The sequence below is a fragment of the Chiloscyllium plagiosum genome, chromosome 13 (assembly GCF_004010195.1).
Source record: "Chiloscyllium plagiosum isolate BGI_BamShark_2017 chromosome 13, ASM401019v2, whole genome shotgun sequence".
Lineage (NCBI taxonomy): Eukaryota > Metazoa > Chordata > Chondrichthyes > Orectolobiformes > Hemiscylliidae > Chiloscyllium > Chiloscyllium plagiosum.
The window spans coordinates 45,787,474-45,813,750 of NC_057722.1; the positions used below are offsets into that span (position 1 = coordinate 45,787,474).

The 26,277-nt window shown below is 37.5% G+C and overlaps 1 protein-coding gene across 1 annotated transcript in view; it reads right to left on the reverse strand.

The window, feature by feature from the left end:
* Positions 1-522: 522 nt before the first annotated feature.
* The window catches only part of LOC122556380 (arf-GAP with coiled-coil, ANK repeat and PH domain-containing protein 2-like), a 183,251-nt gene continuing 157,496 nt past the window's right edge, over positions 523-26,277 (reverse strand). The window contains exons 15-21 of the mRNA XM_043703013.1: positions 22,914-23,121; positions 21,171-21,272; positions 17,975-18,183; positions 17,288-17,397; positions 14,055-14,165; positions 12,296-12,354; positions 523-2,393 (exon numbers count right to left, since the gene is read on the reverse strand). Of these exons, the coding sequence (XP_043558948.1) occupies positions 2,293-2,393; positions 12,296-12,354; positions 14,055-14,165; positions 17,288-17,397; positions 17,975-18,183; positions 21,171-21,272; positions 22,914-23,121 (900 nt within the window). The 3' untranslated portion in view covers positions 523-2,292. The remainder of the gene's footprint in view (positions 2,394-12,295; positions 12,355-14,054; positions 14,166-17,287; positions 17,398-17,974; positions 18,184-21,170; positions 21,273-22,913; positions 23,122-26,277) is intronic.

Here is a 26,277-nt window from a genome sequence, read left to right on the forward strand (position 1 = left end):
GAATTCTTGAATAAGGGGTATAGACTGAGAATTAGGGGCAGATCATTCAGGAGACGTTAGGAAGCACTTCTATACACAAAAGGTTAGTAGATGTTCTGGAACACTCTTCCACAAACCACAGATGCTGGATCAATTGCTAAATTTAAATCAGAGATACTAAATTTTTCTTAAACAGAATATTAAGGGATATGTGGCAAAGGCAAGTATATAGTTAGCCTACAAATCAGCCATGAATAGTGGAACAGGTTTAAGGGGCTGAATGGCCTACTCCTGTTCCGAACTTCCTGACTGACTATAAGCACCCATTTTCATACTTAAGCATAACACCAATTCACCCATTTATAGGCCTGTCTAATTACAGGATCGAGAGTGATGTATATTCAGAGTCTTGCCTACCTACCCTTGATTTTCAATTGCTGGCCTTCTGTTTTCAGGTTTAAAACAGCCAGCAGTGAGTTACATCATTAACTTTTTCTCAATGAAAAATAATTAAATCTCCATAACACAAAAGACTTACTCCAATTTTAAATATTAAATGCATATTTACTGTTCATGGAATGTATAGTACAAGCTTTTTAGGAACTTTTTATATAGTTATTCCACAATGTGAACAAGTATATTCAATACAGAAAAGTTGATATATACAATAAATATACTATGAGATGCAATTCCATAACTAATTAAAATGAATGTTTATTTCAGTTTCAAAACTATATGGAAATATTCAGTTTTAATGTGTAATAGGGCTAATTATGTGCCAAATACACAATAATTCCATGCACTAACCCTCATCCTACTGATCGATAAGCAGTTTCAGATGCTTACTGGCCTTACAAAGATTAAAATAAGTAATGTACATGTTACATTGCTTGACTGCTTTGAAGCTTATAATGTATTTCGTCTATTTTCAGTATACTTCAATAAAGTTTTAATGATAAATTCTTTTGTAAAAATGTACTAAAACAAGCACCAAAACAAGAAACTACACCACTAAAAAAAGTTTGTGTTTTTCCATGTCTGAACATATTCTGAAGTTTCATTGGAATGTCTATTCACACAGTATATGACTTCAACATGGGGATACAACTTTTAACAAAATGATTAAAAATGTGGTTTTCCAAGCATCCTCATTCCAAATGATTCATTTTAAACTTAAGAAATCTTCATAGCTGTTTACAAGAACACTGAATAAACCAGCTGTTCCTTCCATTGCAGCACCATTAAATAGCAAACTTATTTCAAAAGCTGCTGCCACCTGATTCTTTCAACATTGGTGAAAGAAAAAAAATCAGGAATGTTAATATATCTGCATTCTAACTACTGAAAATGGTTTGACCATTGGAAATGAGTAGGGAACATTTAAGTTTATCCAGAGTTGTAGCAATTGCAATACAATTAAGACAACAGATTTTCATTCCATCGAAAAACAACGAACCAAAAATAAACTTAGAAGTTATGTACTATTTAACATTTGAATTGACTTAATGGTGCAATATGCAGCTGGTTCTCCAGTAATCCCAATTCTCATTTAGCAATTTATCATAATACACATCTTGAGGTGTAAATACAATTTATAGACTTAAAGTTATGTACACAGTACACCAAATCAATAACTGTGTATTATAGCCAAATGTGGACAGAAGACAAAGTATTTAAAATCAAGATATATAAAATGCTACAATTAAAAAATTTCTGGAGATAAAGAATATACAAAGCTTTTGGAAATATGAAAATATCCCCTGAAACAGATTTGTGACATTCACTCTGCAAAAAGAAATAAATTTAAGGGTACAGTCCTAATAAGAGTTTACCGTTGCTAAAAGCACTTTTGTTACCAGTATTTTCCCTTTATGAGATGTACCCAACTGCTCTGCAGTTGACCCATCACCAAATGCAGACATCTTTAGAATGATTTTAAAAATGGTCTGGTGAGCAAAGAGATGGAATTATCCTTCCTATAATTTGGGTACACAAAAATTTCAAAAGTTCTGTTCAACTTGAACACCCATTCTATTTGCACATCTCCCACTGGTGAAACACCTCAGAAGATTTTAGCTTCAACTCAAAGATAATAATAAAAAGTGCAAAGGTTGGTTGTTTGCATAGACAGCATACTTCAGAGTATAATAAATCACTGCACCTGCTTGCAAGTAAAAGCTCCTTCATATTTAATAGTTATATTTAAAACTCAAATCTTCAATGTATTTTTGCTTTGGATAATGACATGAATTGATGAATATGCTTCAAGATGATTGCACTGAAAGAATGATTGCAGCTGTCAAGTGATAAAACTTAATCAGTCTCTGATCTCCGCTGGAAACGATTTAATATTTCTGGGTTATGAGAGGCCATGTGGGAAAAGTCTCGGAAAATATCCTGGTAGGTTGCATCACCTGCAATAAAAGAAAATTAAAGTTTTGAGTGACTGAAGATTTGGATACAATAAATATTGATTTCAAAAGTATTATTCTAATTTACATAACCAACATCTACATCATGTTTTAGCAGATACACAGAATTAAAACCAGAATACATTTTTTACTTAAGATTACAAAATCTACTTCTTTATTCCTATTCTAATTCTAAAATGAAATGCAAGTTATGTCAGTTTATACCAAACATCTACTGAATGTTTGTATTTTACAGTATTAACCCGAATTTCTGACCAAAAAAGTCTTAATACACAATGTGCCAGATCTTCAAAACACCCAATCAGTTCCACTTCCCAATCATAGCCCTTCTTTCTCACTTTTTCAAGTACCAGGTATCCAATTCCCTTTAGAAAATTATGATCGAACTGCTTCAACACCAACTCAGATAGTGCATTCCAGATTAACGCAGTTTGCTGCTTAAAACAAAAAGCTTATTGTCCTTATGGTTCTTCCATTATCTTAAATCTTTATCTCAGTTATTAATTCACTTGCTATCATTAACAATTAGTCCTTCTTTGCTCTATTGAAACTGCTAATAATTTCAAGCATTTATAAACATTTTCTTAACCTTTGTTGATATAAGGGAAGTAATCATAGCTGTTTCAGTCTTTCCACATAACTGCCACTGTTCTAGATTCTTTCATCTGGCTCCTGCGCCACTCAAAGGGCCCAAGATAGCCGTGATGAAACTAGTAACATCCCCTATGACTGCGCTTGAAGGGTTAACAATTCTTGAACTTTCACAACATTCAACATGGTCAAACATTCTATTTTAGATCATTAATTTGTCCTATGTAGTTTACTTACGGAACCAATGTCATGTAACTTCTCTCCGACTTGCTCCAACATAAAATGACATCTGTCCTATTGTCGAAACACTTTGCTTTTATATTTCTAAAAGATTTTGCTTTCTCTTAACACTTTGATTCAATTGGGAATAAATCAGTTGAGATTAGTGTCCAAATCTGTGTACTGCAATTCTATACCTGATAGCCCATGCTTTATTCAAGTCGATAACGTGTTGTTTGATTTAAAGATGTAGCATGCTACTTAGCAGTGTTCTAAATCATCCAGCACTAATTCATTACATTCCATAAAATACCATACCAACATCAAAAGGAAGATACAGAAGCATACATATGATGCTGAGAAGTGTCAAAAGTCTTTAAAAAGTCTGAAAGGACAATATCATTTTCAAACCCATTAGCTAGTACTAGAAAAAAATGTTTAAGCATAATTTGCCATCGCTCAAGTACATACAGTAATTAACTTGTGGGGAATTCAAAAAAAAATGTCAGACAAAAATACTCAAGAGCAGCATAAAACAAGCCTATACGTAAAATACATATTTTATTTGTTCATGCAATTGAGCATTACTGGAGCATTATTGCTCATCCTTAATTGCTCGGAAGGCAAGTGTCAAGCTGTAGGTCTCATGTCACATGTAGGCCAGACCAGGTAAGGATGGCAAATTTCCTTCCCTAAAGAATATTAGTGAACCAGATGGGCTTTTTATTACAACATACAATAGTTACATGGTCACCTTTATTCCAGATTTTTATAGAACTCAAATTTCACCATCTACCATGATGAGATTTGAACCAATATACCCAGACTGTCAGCCTTGGGTTCTTGAGTACTACACCACTGTTTCCACCTAATATAAAAAACAAAGCTGTCTAAACATCTCTGGCATAATCAGTAAATACCTTCTAATACTGAATGAAAAAAAATGTATACATCACACAAGGTAATAACAACCATACCTGCATGAACCTCAGAGCAGCAAGAACAGAAATCAAAAGTGCAAGGATCAAGAAACAGCTCGTTGAGAAAGACTAAGATGACAGCTTCAACCTCTAAACACTTGCTTTAAAACATTCAAATTCTTCATTTCACCACTAATTCCACATTTAAGACAAATCAAGGTGCTTGCAACTTTGGGAGATTTACGTTCTAATTGAAACTCAAACCCAATAGAAAATGCATTCAAATTGGATGAGGGCATTGATGGCTAGGCCAGCATGCATTGCCTATTCCTAATTGCCCAGTTAAGATTCAACCACATTGCTGTGAATCTGGAGTCACATGTAAGCCAGACCAGGTAAGGATGGCAATTTCCCTCCCTAAAGGATATTAGTGAACCAAATGTTTTTTTCTGACAAATGGCATGGATTCCTGATCATCATTAGACTCTTAATTCCACTTTTTTTTCTTGAATTCAACTAACTGAACAGTCCACACTCCTGACTAAAACCCTATTTGATTAGAAAATCTATCATAGAATATTTTAGGTAGGGAGGAGGGAAGAATTTACAATAAACTGAAATCTATTGGCTGTCAACTATAACTTCATAACAGGCAGGGTCTTAAAGGATGACTGAAGCAAATTAGTAAACACATTGATGCTTAACCTTAATACAGGGATCGAGTTCTGGAACCATGAGGTTATGCTACAGCTGTACAAAACTTTGGTGCGGCCTCACTTGGAGTATTGTGTACAGTTCTGGTCACTGCATTATAAGGAGGATGTGGAAGCTTTGGAAAGGGTGCAGAGGAGATTTACTAGGATGTTGCCTGATATGGAGGGAAGGTCTTACGAGGAAAGGCTGAGGGACTTGAGGCTGTTTTCGTTGGAGAGAAGAAGGTTGAGAGGTGACTTAATAGAGACATATAAGATAATCAAAGGGTAAGATAGGGTTGTCAGGGAGAGCCTTTTTCCAAGTATGGTTACAGAGAGCAAGAGGGGGCATAGCTTTAAATTGAGGGGTGATAGATATAGGACAGAAGTCAGAGGTAATCTCTTTACTTAGAGAGTAGTAAGGGTATGGAGTGCTTTGCCTGCAACGGTAGTAGATTCGCCAACTTTAAGTACATTTAAGTCGTCATTGGACAAGCATATGGACGTACATGGAATAGTGTAGGTTAGATGGGCTTCAGATTGGTATGACTGGTCGGCGCAACATCGAAGGCTGAAGGGCCTGTACTGCGCTGTAATGTTCTATGTTCTAATATTTTCCTCCTCTCCCCATTTGTAGGCGATGCATCCATCATTACCTAACTGACAGATCTCCACTAATTCTCCTCTGAATCATTCATCAAGCTACAAAAAATACTAAACCAGGACATATTCTCTCTCTTTGGTTCTTCACTTCCACTAGGGAATAAAATTACTCACTGGGATTTGATGTTAAAGTCAAATCAATTACATGGGTTATGCTTAAACAGATGATTGTGCTTAAAGACATTCAGTTAATACCAAAGTGTACAGCTGAGACATTGGGTGTGTAGTCAGAAGATCTGTAAGATTGCATACACAGGAATAAAGGGAGGCTGTCATGCAAACAGTATATCTTGGTTTTTAATTAGTCACCTGACAGATCAACACAGCATTAAAGTCTGATTTTTGTGTTTGTGCAATCATAATTCACTTAACAGCTAAATTCTGAATCTTATCTGTAGTTGTAGACAAGCAACAGTAAAAGAATACTGCAGCCCGGTAGAAGAAAATGAACTATGACTCTTCCAATACAAATATAATAAATTACATGAAGGACATCTTCCAAAAGCAGTGTAAAGGGTCTGGGAACATCTATCTTCACAAATGGTACATGTTGTATTGGGAAATAGTCAAGACGACTGGCAAGAGGTGAGCAAATAAAGCATTGAAGTAGGATAACAAACAAACAAAACAAACAAACCAACCATTTCTAACAAGCCTAAACAAAATAAAAGCTTTTTTCATGGCTACTGTTTACTCAATTTGAATGTGTATATTATAATATATTACTCATCAATTAAATTGAGCTTAATTTATCACTGTCATACAGTAAAATCCCATTTAACATTTTTATGTCACTTCAGTTTTATGTCGCTTCACTTAAGTGTTGGTCAGTAAATGGGGCTATATTAGTTATCTTTCCCTCTCTATGCAGGTAATCAGCAAGGATAATGGAATGTTGGCCCTTATTTCAAAGGGGTTGGAGTATCAGAGTAGGGAGGTCTTACTGCAACTGTAAAAGGTGCTGGTAAGCCCACATCTAGAGTTCTGTGAACTGTTTTGATCCCCTCATTTAAGGAAATATATCACTTCACTGAAGGCAGTTTGGAGGTTCTCCAGGATTATCCCTGGTATGGAGGAATTGTCTTATAAGCAAAGACCAAACAGGTTGGGACTCTATGCATGGGAATTTAGAAGAATGAGATGTGATCTCAGGAAACATAGGATTCTTAAGGGGCTTGACAGGGGAAATATTGATGGGATGTTTCACCTTATGAGACAACCTAGGTTCAGAAGGCACAGTCTGAGAATAAAAAGGCGCCAATTTAAGACTGAGATGCGGAGGAATTTCTTCTCTCAGAGGGTCAAATGTCTTGGCCACAGAGAGCTGTGGGGGCAGAATTCTTGTGTCTGTTTAGGACTGAGATAAATAGATTCTTAGTCAGTAGGGATTCAAGGGTCATGTGGGAAACACGGGAAGGTGGACGAGAAGAATGGCAGAGCAGGCTCAAGGCGCCAAATGGTCTATTTTTGATCCTGTTTGTTATGGTCTCCCAAACTCATCCTCTCAATGTTCCTTCCTCTTGCCAAACATCCAACTCCTGGATTCTCCACTCAATTACCTCTTGTGAACACTCACTGTGCACAAAGGTTCTGGACGGGAGTGGCACAAATCAAGAGGAACAGCTTGGAGTTGCAGGTGGTAAGTTCTCTTCAAGGTGGTTTGTAATTAGCTTTACCATCCTCCCTTAAATCAAAAATCTCCTAATAATTCCCTGATCCCAACAATGATAAAGTTTATGCAACAATGGTTTGCATACACTTGGGATACTGGAATGTGGCCTGATCTGTCTGCTGCAGAAAAATTAATGAGCACAGGACTCACTCACTTCTCCTTCACCCACATGATGATGCAGGTGGAAAGGAAGACTGTTAATCAAAAGCAAGTGAAGCAGACAACAAACCCATTCAAAAGGATGAGCTCCTGAAAGTCAAAATTTCTTCTCTTGCTTCTGGGGTGGTCATCTTCTGAGGCTTTGTTCACAGCAACTGTTCAGAAGAAGAAAGTGATGAGCAGGACAGTGGGTGAGCAGGAGCTCCAATCAGGGCAAAAATTGGCAAGGCAAGTCAAAGAATGGAAGAGAACGCAAGATGGAGGATCAGCAGCAAAAAGGCAAGTTAGGGACCAGAAGAGGGTACAAATTGGAAGGGCTGGTGAGAAAGTCCAGAGAATCCAGCAGGGTCAAAGACCAGGATGTCTGGTGAGCAGGATCTAAGTGAGCTGGAGATATTGCAAGTAGAAACTTACTGTGTTTCTTATGTATTGTTTATTTCAGTTAAAAAGTTTTTAATTAAGCAATATAGAAATTTAATAATGTAAACAATTGCAACTTAAAGGGTCTAAAGGTTTTAATTTTAGTTTGACGAGGAAAAACCCAACCACACCTTTTACATTGGTTCTTAATGGGGAAATCTGATTCAATTAAGGATATAATTTTCAGAAACACATCTTACAACTAAGTCAGGATTTACTATTTATTGATGTAATTCAATTAAAGTTTCAGGTTTCGATCATATTAAAGTAACAAAGCTATCTGATTATTTTCAAAAATCAAAAAAATTAAATTGAAAGCATAATTTATTGAAATGGTTAGATATTTACAGTAGAGCAAAAATTAAAGATATATAAATATAAGCACTTTAGAAGCAGAGTAATGTAAGTTTCATATTTCAGTTTGTTTCCAATTATGTCAGAATTGTAATTAATTCTCCCATCTAAAAGTGTAAACTGCAACACAGTACCCTTATTCGGATGTGTTTTAATTGGTTTCAAAGTAGACAAAGTCTATCAGAAGTTAATCTTATAAGCAATGGTTCAAGTCAACAGATATGCACAATACTAAGATTTAGTGACAACAAGTCCTAACGATCACCCTAGATTGCTGATTTAGTGCTAAGATGAGAACTAATTCCGTGTTTTGCTTTAAAACAGGAATATATAGATTCTGCATTATGTTTCTACACAATCAGATCCAGGTTTGATCCTGCGAGAAGCAAAAGCATAATTATACATCAGAATTTGTTGCTTACACTTAAAAACAAATTGAGAAAAGGTTTGAACTTTTTTTTTAGTCCATTTGGACCCAAGGGCATTAAACTTTACTCCCTCATGTAGTTCTTAACCTTACATTCAAATTTGCATAGTTGGCAAATGCAAATTTGCAGCCATTGTGGTTTTAAATATTTGCCAACTTTATGTCAAACTCTCCAGATCAAGCTGATTCAGGAAAGTTCTGAACCCATACCATTCAGTATAAGGAACAGTTGATCAATCTGCAAGAATTCTCTGCATGTGTTAAGAAAAATTACAAAAAACATAACTGAAATTAAAGCTTATTTGAAAAAAATAATCAGCCTGCACACCAATTCTTGAAGGCAATTTGGTAGTTTAATGCGCTTGCAATCCACATAAATAACTGAAAATCTTCAGTGAGGGTAACATAGTCATGTTGTAATAAATAATAGGAAATATATTGAGGAAATGATCACTATCTAAGAATTAGTGCGACTGCAAGAGTCTGATTTAACTCATTATCTTGTTTCAAAGTAGCAAAACTGGAGTATTGATGGAGGCTGTTAAGCTATTTCTTTCAAAAAAGCATATTTAACATTTACTTAGGCAACAATCTCAAGTCTTTAGCTTGACATAAATATGTTAAATCTGCCATATGTAACTGCAGTTCTTTTTACAATAATGCTCAACTTAAAGTGCAGAAAGTATACACCTACGATAATGCTGCCAGTACCATCCAGATCAAGAACACAAAAAGGCACAAAATTTACATTCAAAACGACATCAGGACAGATGAGAATAAAAGCAGTAACAAAACAATGAGATGCAATTGCTAGCACCAATTTGTCTTTGTGACTGACAATGAAAAGCCAGTTATAAAAGCCAATTAGAATGCAGCATATGGCTTTCTTTGAACAGTGCATAACTATTTATCTTGTGGTCTATTACTAGTAGACTACAGAACTTTGAATCAATTTTCATACAAAGTTTTTAAACTATCAACACAATGCAGTATACAGCTACAGAATTGTCACTTCAAGTTCTGGGATCTCAATTAATCATAAAAGTATTTTCTAATTACTTCCCAACATAACTGTTCGCTTAACTTTCACTTTACACAATGATTTCCCACTTTGAAAATTTCACATTGTTATGGATGTTGCCAAATAAATCTAAAAACAAGATTAGATGTACCTAATCTTGTACATCTAGGTTAAATTTCAATCTAAAGAATATTATATAAATTTTAAATGGCCAAAAGAAAAACTACAAATATGAAATGTGCTCATAAAAGCTTGCTAATATTCAGAGGCTAAACTAATTACTTTTTTAAAAAAAGTCAATGAAATTAAAACATCATTTGTAATATTTAAAGTGTTCACATCTCACTGTTCACTCCTGACAAATGAAAGTAGCACGAGAGTTAAACATGTTGAAGTTACAATATTTTCCATTTAAATGCATTTCTTTATAGGAATAGAATTTAAAAATAAACACTGACATTCAAATTTCAAAACAAGGATCAATGTCTTTGATTTGGCAAATAATTGATCCATAGCAAACCAGGAAGATAAGTGCTGTCACATGTTTTATTTGTGTATTGTGATTAATTTAGACCATGAATTCTTCCCAGTGACTTTCAGCCATGATATTTCAGCAAAATACTTTGAGGGAGTAACAGATCAAAAAATAATGCTTTTCCAATTTAGGAGCATCTACCGAGGCAAAATGCAATGAAAAAAATGTACATAATGGGGGAAAAAAAGGAGATTGTTGCATTTCTGATGGTCAGCCACTTAAATGTGATATTACAAACTTCAAATCAGAAGACTTCAGTTTTGACCCTCAATCTAGATTGAGTTTGGAAAGTGCTAATATTACCTTTTAATAGCCTGAGCTAAAATAGACAACTTTTTCCTGTCCTCGACTACATTAAACAACCAACAATTAGGAAATGAGAGTGTCACGGTGGCCAGCATTTATTGCCCATCCCTAATTATCCTCGAGAAGATAATAACGAGCTACCTTTTGGAACTGCTGCAGTCCATGTGGTGCATGTGCATCTAAATGTTTGTAGGAAGGGAATTCCAGGATTTTTATCCAGCTATAGTGAAGAAACAGTGATACAGTTCCAAGTCAAAACAGTGTATAACATGGAGGCATACACATTTCACTGTCCTTGTCCTTCTAGACACTAAGAGTCATGGGTTTGGAAAGTGCAGTCAATCTAAGGATACTTGCGCTGTTGCAGTGCATCTCAGATGGTATGCACTGTTGCCACCATGCTACGATGGTGGAGGCAGTGAATGCTGAAGGTTTTTGATGGAATACGAACTGAGCAGGCTGCTTTGTCCTTAAACAGTGCAAGCCTTTTGAGCTGCTTTTCACAGAATTATGGAATCCCTACATTTGGCCCAGAGTCCACACCACATTCCACCCAGACCCCCACCCTATGCCCAGAAAGCCACATTTGCCATGGCTAATCCACCTAAGCCTACACACCTTTGGACACTATGGATAATTTGCTATGGTCATGTACATTCTTGGACTGTGGGAGGAAATGCACATAGGCACAGAGAGGATGTACAAACTCCACACAGACAATCACCCAAGGCTGGAATCAAACCCAAGTCCCTGGTGCTGTGAGGCAGCAGTGCGAACCACTAACCTACCGTGCCACCCTTCGTCCAGGCAGATGGCGAGCATTCCATCACACTCCTGACTTATGCCTTTATAGATGGTGAATCAGCTTTGAAGAGGCAGGTGGTGAGTTACAGCAGAATTCCTAGCATCTGACTTTGTTTTGTAGTTACAGTACTAAGATGGTCAATTCCAGACCAGTTTCTGGTTAATACTAGCCCCCAGCATGTTGACAGTGGAGGATTCAGCGATGGTAATACCAGTGGATGTCGAGGGAGTTGGATGGGGGGTGTTGCTGTGGTTAATGATTGGTGACTTTCTTGTTAGAAATGGTCATTACTTGCACTCGTGCTACTTGCTACTTATTAGCCTAAGCCTGAACACTGTCCAGATCGTGGAGACAATCGATTTCAGTAACCGAGGATTTGGGAATAGTGTTAAAAATTGTCCAAATATCAGTGATCATTCCCACCTTTGACTTTTTGATGGGAAGATCAATGATGAAGCCACTGAACATGGTACCCTGAGGACTCCTCTTGGAAAATGCAAGTTCATGGTCATCAGGCAAGGACAGCATTAGAACTGGCTATAAGCCACTTCCTACGCAGATTAACACAGAAACAATGGTGAGGTATCAGAAGACTGTCAGTATCCATTTGAACAGACTATGCAGTTCTCAGGAACTTGGGAGCTGCAGTGTGGAAACAGAAAACTAAGGAGAAACCTCTAGTCATTCCAATAAACATTATTTTAATTTCAATACCGTAATACCATTAACTTGTACTAAGCATTCAAGATGTACAGAAAATGCAACTAAAATACTGCATGTTTTAAAATTTGAGGAGTATTGTTTTCCATTGCCAAATAACTTTGGTGCCTGCTTTGTTTGATTGTAAGATACTCTTTCTTGGAATTTGGCTGGTTGCAATATTGGTCCTCCAAATGGGCAAGTATCATTAATGTAAATATGACATCACCAACCACATGACAGAGTCATGAGACTGCCATCCCTTACCCCAACCCCTGACAGTAGACTTTTAGATAATCCATTATTTGAGGAAGATCAAGAATCTTGTAGCTGTAAACTAATAAATTCCTGCATGCATTTTTTATATTGCATCTCTGTATGACTATTATTGGAATATTGACCTGACTGTCCAAGGCCTTCAGATTCTCGCATCTCGTCATTCATCTTTGCCAGACGCAACCTAAGAAAACAGAAGTATAATAATTTACAAAGAAAAATGATAGTGTGATGAGACCAAATCAACGTGTATAAAATGTAAAATAACTTATTTGGCAACAATAAGTATACATTCAATTGCTCATACACTGCAGGTGCGTGCACACACTCATTCCAAATTTCATGGCATGGAACTACTTTTAGACGAATAATATGGTCAGCAATAATCCATTGTAGGCATGATCAATTCAATTTATGACCTATCATTTTGGTCTGGTTCCTATTATATAGAACACTAAATTCTATATTACAATGTCACATCTTTGACTTGCAATAATAAAACTGCAAATGATGAGCAATAGACACCTATTAAAACTTATGTAACAAATTATTACTAGGACATTAGAAAGAGGCACATTGAGACTAGGGGAGACTGAGATTGTGACAGTCACCTTATTTCAAAATAAGCAAGAAACTTAGATATAATAGCGGAAATGTTTTCTTGATATGACTTCAAACTTGTTCCAGCAGATGGCAAATTCATTCAATTCATATTTCAGGTTTCATAAACACTAAAATGTGTCAAACAAGAGAGAACAAGAAATTCTGCTTGGGAAGCATGGAAGATTCAGTATACAATAAATCTGTGATGTGTGAACTGTACTCCTGGGTATTTAGCAGCATGGCAGCAAATAAGTGAGGCACAACCATTTTCAGGAAATCAAAAAACTCTGACCAGGACAGTCACAGACAAATATAATTCCCAATTGCAAAGCAATAGAATGTTGACTGACAAGAACAGAAGTATTCAGAAATAAAGTGGAACACCTGCATGAGAATCGCAACAAAAGGAAAGTGACAGCTGACTGATCTTAAAAGATGAGGTTTTGCAGAGCCGCCCCTGGACCTTTGTGAAATGACATCCCAAATTAATTAATTAGAGTTGAGGATGGTCTTGCTTCTCAATGAGTGCATCTAGTCTTTGAAAATGTCTCTATGAAGTACCAGACACAATAAAGCAGTGCATGAAAAACTCCTTTAGAAAATGTAATCTCAATGCAAGGCAGTTAAGTTAAAGTACAGGCTATTCTCTTCAACTGAAAGCTTGGGCTTTGCATCCAAACTCACCATTTGCAAATGGGAACATGGAGCACTCTCCCTCAAAATAAAATAGTTAAGGTAACTCAGTTAACTGGTTTCATTTGGAAGTTAATTGTTATTTGCTCATCATAGATATCCAGAGACATTGAGCTAAGGTAGGTAAATGGAGTGAGGACACAATCTTAAATGAAAGATGGACAGGCTGAAGACTATGAATAGGCCACAGATTCACCTGCACCTCCACACATATCATCTATTGTATCCTCTGCACCCGATGTGGCCTCCTCTATATTGGGGAGACAGGCCGGCTACTTGCGGAGCGTTTCAGAGAACACCTCTGGGACACCCGGACCAAACAACCCAACCACCCTGTAGCTCAACATTCCAATTCCCCCTCCCACTCCACCAAGATACTGCTGGACAAACTTTCCCCATTCCTGAAGAAGGGCTTATGCCCGAAACGTCGATTCTCCTGTTCCCTGGATGCTGCCTGACCTGCTGCGCTTTTTCAGCAACACATTTCCAACGCTGAAGAGTATGAATAGTCTACCTCAAGTTCCAATTTACAAAACAGCCAGAAATGTAAACCACATGAAAAATAATGATAAAAATAATGATACGTACAATGTAACTATATCAGCATTTGCAGCTTCTATTGCAATGGCAAGTGGGTCCTTCATTTCTTCATCTAATGCACCTTGATCAGCTCCCCGTTTCAGGAACAAACACACCTGCCTAAAGGTAAAGAAGCAAGGTATCACTGTTTTGTTGCAAATTCTCAAACCAGATGATGAAGGCAAATTCATAATGAAATACAAATTTATTGTTCAAACATTTCCAACTCAAAAGCAGCATGAGACACACAACACCGACACATAATGGCAAACTATTCCGGCAGTACTATTTTGGCAGGTCATGGCAGATGACAAGTCCCTTTTTGGGAAAGTTGGTGCCACTGGCAAGGTCAGTGTTGGTTGCCAATTCCTAAATGGCCTTAAACAAAGTGGTCTGTTTGACCACTTCAAGGGCAGTAACAAATCAACCACATTGCTGGAGTCACATCTAGGCAACAACAGGTAAGGATGGCAGATTTCCTTTTTTAAAAAGGACAATAGTGAATCAGATAGGTTTGTAAACAGCTATCAACAGTACTCTCATGGTCAACATTACAGAGACAATATTTCAATTTCAGATTTTTTATTTTTCTTGCAGGAGAGAATATAGAGAGGCTCGGAATTATCAACTCTACCAAACCCTCTTACCAAAGAGAAAATATTCTGAAACGCTTACACACCCTGAAACATTCCAAATCTTTTAAGTAAATGTAATTTTGTTCACCCTTTACAGTTTGTCTTTCCTTCCATCTGAGATACTGTCATATTTTAGAAGAGCGTTTACTTGTGACCATTTTCTAAAGAAAAGTTTTGAAAATACTTTTTAAAAGTATTGAAAAGCATTGGGCGGCACGGTGGCACAGTGGTTAGCACTGCTGCCTCACAGCGCCAGAGACCCGGGTTCAATTCCCGCCTGGGTTCAAGTCCCGACTGACTGCGTGGAGTTTGCACATTCTCCCAGTGTTTTGCGCTTCGGCGGGTCGGTGTGGACTTGTTGGGCCGAAGGGCCTGTTTCCACACTAAAGTAATTTGTTGGGCCGAAGGGCCTGTTTCCACACTAAAGTAATCTAATCTAATCTAAAATAATCAAGCAGCATAGGGGATGAATGTAACATTCCTGTTCAAATGAAAGGAGGAAAGCATAAACCAGTAACTTATAAATTGTTAGCAACTGTAAAGGATAACATTATGAAGCACTCAACATGACAAAGCCATCACAGCCCAGGTCAGTATTCAAATCTTAAAGGAAATTATTTAGCTGGATAGAAGACAGCAAATTGATTTTTTTTTAAAAAAAGTTGGATTAAATGAACATGTTTTAACTTAGCAAAGCATAACTAGTAATATGTCCTAGAGAAACATCAAGGAGCTCCCAACTTCTATAACCAAAAGGCATCAATACAGCTTCTGAATGATAACAGCACCAACAAGCCCGAGGAAAGCAAAGGTCAACTTGTGTCAAAGAAAAATCTTTCAATTGCTGGTGCCATCATTGAACAGAAAGTAGTACTTGAATTGAAAGCCAATCATCATAACCCCAGAATATCATTATAGAAGATTCTCTGAGTTGGGTCTGTGTGCAGACGATTTTACGCTGTTCAGATCTACTCACTATTTTGCTATAAAGTAGCCCAAGTTCACAGCCTACTGTTCCCTGAACAACACCAAAACAGGGCTGACAAATAATAAGTAACATTTGCACAAAATAAACTTCTGGTACAGATCACCTCCAAAAAATAAGTTTAACCATCTGATCTTCAACAGAAATAGATTTTATCAACTCACCCACCACAAATATCATGGAGAATAGGAGAGTTCACCACTGGCCACAAGTATAACAGGACTGGTCATATTAACATAACTGCAAGAGCAGAGCCAAGGCTGGACACAGTCTCATGCTTCATCCCCATACATATCCTCACTCCAAGAGTTGTGGCCATGTGCAATCTAGAACGTCAACAATATCTAGGATAAAGTAATCCAATTGATAATTGGACTTAACATATCCTTCCTCTACCATCAACAGACTGGCTATATGTGCTATGCACAGGACAGACTGCAGCAACTCTAAACTTTCACAGCACTTTTCAGCATCACAACTTCCACTACTAAGAACAAGAGTCACAAAATACTAAAGATCTTGGGTAAAAGAATCAATGATCACAGAGTGAAAACTTGTCACCCTGGATACATCGAAAACTCAAACTGGCCCCTCAATCACATGTCATACAACACCACTGGCGTTAAACTTACATTTGTATACAGTGTTAGTCTGAATTAATAACACCTCGCAAAAATCTGGTCTGGACAACAGCCAAATCAGACTCAAAACAAAAACTCCTCCTCTCTCCATAGAGGCTACCAAAACTGCTGAGTTCTCTAGCATTTTCTCTTTTTCTCTCAAAAATCAGATCTCTTTGAATTCACTTCAGGCAATTATTAATTATTGTAACAATTTGTTTTAACCCAACAGAACTTCAAAGATTAACTCCCTCTAAATTTTATCTCCATTCCTTCTAGCCTTGCATTCCACACTAAAATTTAATAGATTAACAGGCCATCCCACATAACATATTGTATGTTCTGCAAAATTTTATTTGACATTGCAGCTTAGGTGATACCAGATGAGTTTGGTGAATCTCCTTCTAAATTACCAGTCCCAGCTTGTAACATGAGGCACTTGAGAACCATTTAAAAAGTACTCCCTTCACCAAGGTTCCTGCTTGTGTGGATAATCTTTCCCACCAATAAAGCAATGCTTAAACCAGTGATATTAACTGATCCCATTTATTTGGAGAACTTGCCTTGATATTTAAAGAAGATTTTAATATTGCACAAGTACCATCTTCTTGTTACTATTAAGCTTGTGAACAGTGGAAGGTCAAGAATTCATTGCTACTCTCTTTGACATTCACTCATTTGCCTGAACGATCTGAAATAATTTCCAATTGAACTCAAATTGTATGTGATATTTCACCTAGTTCAACGATAATGTCCTTCTGGAAAAGAATGGCAGGCTGACCTATTAAATTTCCAATAATGATAAGAGTTATCTGGTAACCCATAGATTTACAGATTTGGCCAGTGGGTTTCTGCCACAAATATGCAACAACCCACTCAGGCATTCTCAGGAAACAAAATGTCTTTGGGCCTTAAAACATCCATTAGCTTATCCCATTATAGAAGGCATAAAGAAAGGAGTAAATGTATTTGCACATTAGTGAAGGTAAACAAGTTTGTTACCCAGTATGACCCAAAATGGTGGCATGATGAAGTGGTCCTCTGCCATGACAGTCTCTGTGGTTCACATCTGCTCCATTCTGTAGCAGAAATTCACAGGCAACCAAAGAGCCCTGCGATAAGAGATATAACTTCAAGATCCAAACTTACATACAAATAAATGTGAATTAAGCAACTAATAAATAAACAGTAGCAGAAAATACAAACACATCTAGGTGAAAGAAATAAAGGAGGTCAGACCTGTGGACGAGGGGGAATAAAAGGGATTGAAGAAAAAGCTTAAAAAGTCAGTAGAGTAGATGGACAAAGGAAAAAAACTGTTCACTAAAATTCTACATTTCAATCTCATCTTTAGCTTTATGATGACAGGCACCAGTGAAATTTCCCTAAAGCATGCCTCAGGTTGAAACTATTATAAAGCTGCTATTATGAAGGCATGCCATTGACTTGGACCATACTGAAAATTCAGGTGCACACAAAAATATCTTTTTGATAATAATATTTGAACATTATTGTTCAAAACTAATTAGGATAACTTCAGAGGAAGATAACAGTGTGTAATCTGCCTTAATAAATGTAATCCATCAGGGGATGCTGATAACCAATCTTCAACTTTGGGAGTCAGTAAACACTGTCTATAAATAGATAATACAGGACTGCAAGAAGGGGGAAAGCCAAGAGTCAACTTACCCCCAACACAGCCTGAATAAGAGGAGTTGCTTTATTATCTTCAGCATGAACCCAGTTTACTTCAGCTCCATGGGCTAATGCTTCTGCCATATCAGGAAGACTTCGAACATAAGCAGCTCTATACAATTGCAATCCAGGAGAAATAATTGTCTCTTCAAAGACAGATGAATTCCTTCCACCTCCCTCCATAGTAGATGCTTCCAAAATTTCTAAAGCAGCAAACAAACTTCAGTGTATTCTTCATTGACAGTGATCAGAATACACTGACCACTGCAAATACTTAGCATTTAAGCTACAGGCATTATATTCTACTAATATTTAATGATTAACACATTCCTTTGATTCTACTCAAAATACTTAGGTTAGAGATAGATTGCAAATTCAATGAACTGAAACTCACGTTAGAATGAATTAAGTACCAACTACATAAAAGATAGATGAATACATATGTGAAGTGTAGGATAACACAAGATGGTCACGCATCTAAATGTAAAGTTGTTAATTTATGCTAGTGCAATTGACCTTGGCCAAATGGTACCAACCTGGTTCAGCTAAGATGTTATTGTTAAGTTATGGACATTACTATATCCTTGCTGCCCTCAGAGCTAAATGGTACACCACTGTCTGAATTTTTTACTCCTTTAAAGAAACAAAGAAGTTAAAGAAGATGGACTACCTCAAACCAATAATAACTCTTCTAGTTTTACATGATATATTAAGGTTTCTATGAATTATAATTAATATACTATCTGAACAAAAATTGCAAAATGTTTGGCATCGAGCTCCAAGTCAGATTTGGGATTAAAACAATTATTATAACAAAGGAATTATTTCATTCTATCCCTCAGACAGGCGGCTTTAAAATCTTACAAAATCCAAATGCTACTATCAAATTAGCAAGCTTATGTTACAAACACACAATCTGAACAGAACATAAAAACTGTATTCTGAATGTTACTAAACTTAATAAACTTAACTTGATTACATATTGCTGTGTTCCATGGGGATCTATAAATGGAAGAATGCCAAATTTTAAATGAACAATCACAACAATTTATACCACAAAAAAAAAAACAGGCAAGGCATAGACACTAAGTAGCTAGAAACCTGCAAAATAGGAGCAAGAGCAAGACATTTGGTCCTTCAAGTTCGCTTTACCACTCATTACGATCATGACTGATCATTCAACTCAACAGGCTTTTCCAGCTTTCTTGTAATATCCTTTGCAGCTTTAGCATCAAGTGTTATATTCAACTCCTCCTTGAAAACATAATTCTTTGGTAGTAGTGAATTCCACAGACTCATCATTCCATGAAGAAGTTTCTACACATCTCAGTCTTAAATGGATTAACCTATATCCTTAGACGGTTCTGGACTCCCCACTATTGGTAACATCCCTCCGGCATGAACACAGTCTAATTTTATTCAAATTTTATAGCTTATGAGATTCCTCCTCATTCTTCTAAATGCCAACAAATACCATCCTAACTGATTCAACCTCTCTTCATCCATCAGTCCTGCCATCCCAGGAACCAGTCTGGTAAACCTTCACTATACTCCATGTATAGCAAGAACATCCTTCATCATATAAAATGACCACAATTGCACATAATATTCCAGGTGTGGTCTCATCAAGCCCTGGAACAACTGCAGCAAGACATCCTGTCTCTTGTACTCAAATCCTCTCACTGAAGGCAAACATACCATTTGCCTTCTTCACCGCCTGCTGTACCTGCATGCTTACCTTCAGTGACTGGTACACAAAGACACCCAGGTTTTGTTGCACATTCCCTCACTCAATTTGTAGCCCGTCAGATAATACTGTGTCTTCTTGTTTCTACTATTAAAAAAAATGGATAACTTGACATTTATCCACATTATGCTGCATCTTGCATTAATTTTCACACTCACTCAGCTCGTCCAAATCACACTAAAACACCTCTGTATCCTCATCGCAGCTCACTTTCCCAACAGCTTTGTATCATTTGCAAGTTTGGAGACATTACATTTAGTACTCTCATCTAAATGATTAATATATATTGTCAATAGCTGAAGTCCAAACAAGGAATTATAGGCTCCCCACACTTCCAGGTAATTCAAAACAAAAATGCATACGGCTTGAAATAATCCTTCTGTTTTCAGAGAACATGGTTTGTTGAGTACATTCTGCAGTCTACCTATTCTAAGGAACAGCCAGACACATTGTTCAGTCGGATTAGGCCACATGTTCCAACAGTTGGCTACGTACTGTTTATGTATGACATTACTCAGTTTTGTGATAGGCAGAATATCATCCAACATCTAAGTGTTCAAAATAGGCAGGAGCACTGACTGCATCCAATTAGATTTTGCTTACAAAGCCCAAAATTAAAAAAAATTCTACTGTTAGATGTGATTCCACAATTGGGCAACACTTGCTGAATAATCTTGTGTGTTATTAGCTGTACTAATTACCAACAAGGATAATTAATCAAGTTCACTTATGCTTGCTAGAAGACAGACATACGTAGGGACACATTCTCTGCAAACAGAAATATGTTTGTGCATGGCATTTTCAAATTGCCCAGACATAATATGGTTTCCTTATGGCAACGTCTCAGTCATTGAGCTTACTGTTCGGCACTCCTTTTTTTCTGGTAGTATAAATTACTGAGATAGTTTCAAATTTGGCATTCTTAGGTTTGTCCTGATCTGTGTCGACAAAAGCCTTTAGTAAAATGTTTCACTTTCCAGAAATATTCAAGTCCCAAACTAGGGATCAATTGATTCAATCTATAAACCTGAAAAACAAAGTCTTTACCTTTTTAGTACTATAATATCTTACGCACACAAAAATGAATGCAACAATGCTAATTTAAATAGAAATTAAGCTTTACACTGATGCAAAACAAATTAAAAATGAAAAAACACCATGATTTAAAAACAATCATCCCAACATTTCACAAAATCTACAAAATAAATCAGTTCATTGTACTCTTTCTGCAATATCCAAGATAACTAACAATGAAAAACACCAACCGCATATACAAGGGGGAAAACCAAATGCATGAAGAAAAATGTGACTTGAGTAATTAATACTGAAAAAGCTCAGGGAGATCAAACCACAGATAAAATTCTCACAACTATAATGTGGAATCAAGCAGTGGATGAATTTAGTAGCACAGGCACTTAGAAGCTTCATATTTGCAGTACTTACTACTACTAGATTTTGAAGAGGTGTCAAAGTAGGAGAATAGCGAGTCTAGCTCATCTGGACAGAAGAGAGACTCCCGACGTGGCTCAGTGTTACTAACAGCTGCTGGTTACATGCGTGTTAGCAAAGCAAAGCAGCCATTGAAATAGAGGAAAACAGAGGAAATTTTTAAAAAAATATTCAAAGAAAAGTACACTGAAAGATAGATTTTAATTAGCAACACTAAAGTGAATCACCATGTTTGGTAGATAGAACAGCCAGGATTTTGTGGTAGTGGCAATGGTAAAACCATCAGCAATAGCTGTTATAACAATATCCAAAACTGATAGCAACTCCTGGATTCTGCATATTTTGAATTAAAAATTGCTATCAGAGATTCTAGACTTCTCCAGATGTGCAGTTGAACTCACTATAGATGAAGGTCATTTAAAAATCACTGAGCTGTCATGAACATTCCTTGAACATTATGTTTTAAAATCCCTGTGAAAGTTATGCCTTGTTAATGTTGTGTAATGAGATTTTTAACAGCTTATACAGTCAAAACTGCTGAAGAAGAACTTCTAACCCTGGAAAACTACTCTTACACTGGTACAATGTTAAAATTAAAATGTCATAATAACGTTCTTATTAATTTCAAAAAATCAAATTTGTTTCAACTTCTAATTTATGCTACAGGTAAATCAAGGCATTTTAAAATCCTGGTTTTCTGTTTGAGGATTCTTCGAAGTTATTGGCTGCATTACCTGCATTGGTAGACTTTTGTTGCTTGCCTGGAGATTCCAATTATTTGACTCTAGAGCTAAACGAAAAGGTAAACTCCAGGCCACAGAGATCAACAGATATTTATGGCCAGTTTGCTTCAAGTTACCACCAAGCACCCTAAAACCAGGACATCGTATTTTTGAATTCTTTACAGCAGATGAAAAGGTCACGAACCCGGACTTTGCAGTAATAATGAAAATGAAATTGTCATTGCTTGATGTCATTAATTCTCTGAAATTAACAACTTGAAATTTGGATAGAAGCAATTAATCTCAAAGCTGCTTCAGTAATTGTATTATTCTTCATACTGTGAGCTTTTGAAGTTGCGACAGATTGCAAAAACAATTGACTAAATTAATATCAACATGCTTTTTAAATAAAAAACACTATTGCTTTACCGTAAGTTGCACAATGTTGAATGGTGCAACAGCAGTTTTCATGGTAAAGTATGTTCATAGTTACTCAAAAACAACTTCTATATTTCTCAGTATCAAATTTCTCTGATATAAATCATATATTTTAGAGCTTTTTTGAAGTCCATTCATGATGTTTCAGTTCATATTTTAATCCCAGGTGAATATTTTGATTAATACGATCTGTAAAGTTTAATTAAATATGAAGTATAATTAATGCACTTTATTTTGTAAATTGCTGTCTGTGAGCATATTTCAATATGCATGGCAGCCTATTCTACTTGCTGACATCACTGTAGCTGGACAGAGATCTTCTTGACATGACACCAGATTCAAATGAACATCAAGTGAAAAGAAATTCACGTCATAGAGATTAGTAGACCTGCGTCAGCAGCTTTCTTTGATGTCAGCAGCATTTGTTGTCACCTCACAGTTTACCACAAAATACAGGCCATGGTTGTTAGTTATTGGTATTAAAAAAAATGACAGGAATATATGTCTTGTATTTTCATCTTTTCACTACCGGTTACCAGTTCTTATCTTACTTTCAACTCATATCACAGACAATTACCTGAAAATTTGGAATGGCTCCCTGGTACAGTCAAAGATTCAGAGGCTTGTTCAGATGTGCCTTCACGTTGCCTGGACAGTGGTAACACCTGTGAACTTCCTTTTGTTGAAGATACTCTATAGGATTTCTCCACAAATTTCTTCTCAACATACTTAGCTTTGATCCAAGATTCCTTCTCAAGCCTTACAATAGTATAATATGAAAAGTACTTGAAAATCACAATAATCATATATTTAATCCCTTAAACTTTAAAGGCAACACACGTTAGTGTGATTATATAGTGCTTGGAAAACATATTAAATGCTATTAATATACATTACATGCAGTTTCTATCCGATATTTAACATGTCATATTAAACATTTACATTTTATATTCTAATTATAGAAATCATAACTTAATTTACAACTGAGGTCACCATCATTCATTTAAAATATGCTTTCAGTGGTGTCTAAAACACTTTTGAACAATAATTTACTCCATTAGGCCCTTGGCCTCGATGTGTGTTAACCTTTTTTTCCTACTGAGATCATGTCATCCATGTGCCTAAGAGTCACTTAAATGTTCCCAATGTACCTGACTCCACCATCACTGCTGGCAGTGCATTCCACCCACCATTCTGTGTAAAGAACCAACCTCTGACACCTCCCCTAAACCTTCCTCCAATCACCTTAAAATTATGCACCCCCCCCACTCCCTGTGATAGCCATCGCCATCCTGAGGAAAAGTCTCTGACTATCCATTCTATCTATGCCTCTCATCATCTTGTACACTTCTATCACAGTGAGACCTCATCCTTCTTTGCTCCATTATGAAAAGCCCGAGCTCCCTTAACCTTTCCTCATAAGGCATGCCCTCCAGTCCAAGCAGCATCCTGGTAAATCTCCTCTGCACCCTCTCTGAAGCTTCCACATCCTTTCTATAATGAAGCAACCAGAACTGAAGTCAATATTCCAAGTTTAGTCTAACTAGGACTTCATAGAGCTGCAGAATAACCTTGTGGCTCTTAAACTCAATCCCCTTGCTAATGAAAGCCAACACACGATATGCCTTCTTAACAACCCTATCAAATTCGGCACGGTGGCACTGTAGTTAGCACTGCTGCCTCAGCGCCAGAGACCCGGGTTCAATTCCCGCCTCAGGCGACTGACTGTGTGGAGTTTGCACATTCTCCCAGTGTCTGCATGGGTTTCCTCTGGGTGCTCTGGTTTCCTCCCACAGTCCAAAAATGTGCAGGTTAGGTGAATTAGCCATGCTAAATTGCCCGTAGAGTTAGGTGAAGAGGTAAATGTTGGGGAATGGGTCTGGGTGGGTTGTGCTTCGGCGGGTCGGTGTGGACTTGTTGGGCCGAAAGGCCTGTTTCCACACGGAAAGTAATCTAATCTAATCTAAAAATTGGTTTGCGGGATCTATGGACATGGACCCCAAGATCCCTCTGTTCCTCCACAGTGGCAAGAATCCTGCCTTTAACCCTGTAATCTGAGTTCAAATTTGAAATTCCAAAATGAATCACTTCACACTTTCCAAGGTTGAACTCCATCTGCCACTTAAACCCAACTCCGCATCCTATCAATGTCCCACTGCAACTGACAACAGGAACAGCCCTCCACACTATCCACACCTCCACTAACTTTGGTTAAAAATCATGCAACACCAGGTTATAGTCCAACAGGTTTAGTTGGAGGCACTAGCTTTTGCAGCGCTGCTGCTTCACAACCACCTGATGAAGGAGCAACGCTCCGAAAGCTAGTGCTTCCAAATAAACCTGTTGGACTATAACCTGGTGCTGTGTGATTTCTAACTTTGTGCACCCTAGTCCGACACCAGCTCCTCCAATTCACGACCGTTTGTCTCATCGACAAATTTACTAACCCACCCTTCCACTTTCTCATCCAAACCACTGATAATAATCATAAAGAGCAGAGGTCCCAGAACAGATCCCTGTGGAACACCATTGGTCACAGAGCTCCAGGCTGAATATTTTTCAGCTACTACCGCCCTCTGTCTTCTCTGGGCCAGCCAATTCTGATGAAGGGCTCTTGCCAGAATAGTCTATTCTCCTGCTTCTCAGATGCTGCCTGACCTGCTATACTTTTCCAACACCCACTCTTGATAGCCAATTCTGTATCCAGAGAGCCAAATTTCCCTGTGTCCCATGCCTCCTTACTTTGAATCAGCCTACCATGGGGAACCTTATCGAATGCCTTGCTAAAATGCATGTATACCATATCCACTGCTCTACCTTCAATGTATTTTGTCACATCCTCAAGAATTCAATAAGGCATGACCTGCCCCTGACAAAGCCATGCTGACCATCTCTATTCAAACAATGCCTTTCCAAATCATAAAATCTGTCCCTCAGAATCCTCTCAAATAACTTGTGCACCACCAATGCAAGACTGACTGGTCTCTCCTTCCCAGGGCTGGCCCTGTTCCCTTTCTTCAACAAGAGAATAATATTTGCCATACTCCAATCATCTAGTACTACTCCAGTGGACAGTGAGGACATAAAGATCATCACTAAAGGTGCAGCAGTCTCTTCAGTAGCTTCCTGTAGTAACCTTGGGAATATCCCATCTGGCCCAGGGGACTCATGTTTTGCAACATTTCCAGTACATCCTCTTTCTTATCATCAACCTGTTTCACCCGGTTCTCACAAACAAGGTTCTTCTCATGAGTACTCACTAAAGATCTCCCCACCTCCTCCGACTCCAGGCACAAGTTCCTCCAGTATCCCTGATCAATTCTGCCCTAACTCTGTTCCTCACAGGAGTGTAGGATGGTTTGGGGCTTTCCTTAATCCTACCCGCCAAGATCTTTTCATGCACCTTTCTAGTTCTCCTAAGTCCATTCTTCTGCTCTTTCCTGGCTGCCTTGTAAGCCAAGAGAGCCTTGTCTAATCCTTGCTTCCTCCCTGCTGACTAAACATTCCACATCTCGTCACCCAAGGTTCCTTCATCCTAGCATCCCTTCCTTGCTTCAGTGGGGCAAACCTATCCAGCACTCGTAGCAAGTGCTCCCTAAACAGCCTCCACATTTGTCGTGCATTTCCCTGAGAATATCTGTTCCCAATTTATGCACTACAGCTCCTGCCTAATAGCATTGTAACTCCCCCCCAAATTAAATACTTTCCCATACCATCTACTCCTATCCCTCCTCATGACAATAGTAAAAATTAGGGAGTTCACTATCACTGAAATGCTCTCCCACTCAGAGATCTGACACCTGGCCTGGGTCATTGCCAAGCACCAAATCCAATATGGCCAAATGTCAAGCTGGCACTTCTTGAACGTCTCAAAAGATTACTCTTGAGAGAGAGACAGACAGAGAGAGAGAGAGAGAGAGAGAGACAGACAGACAGAGAGA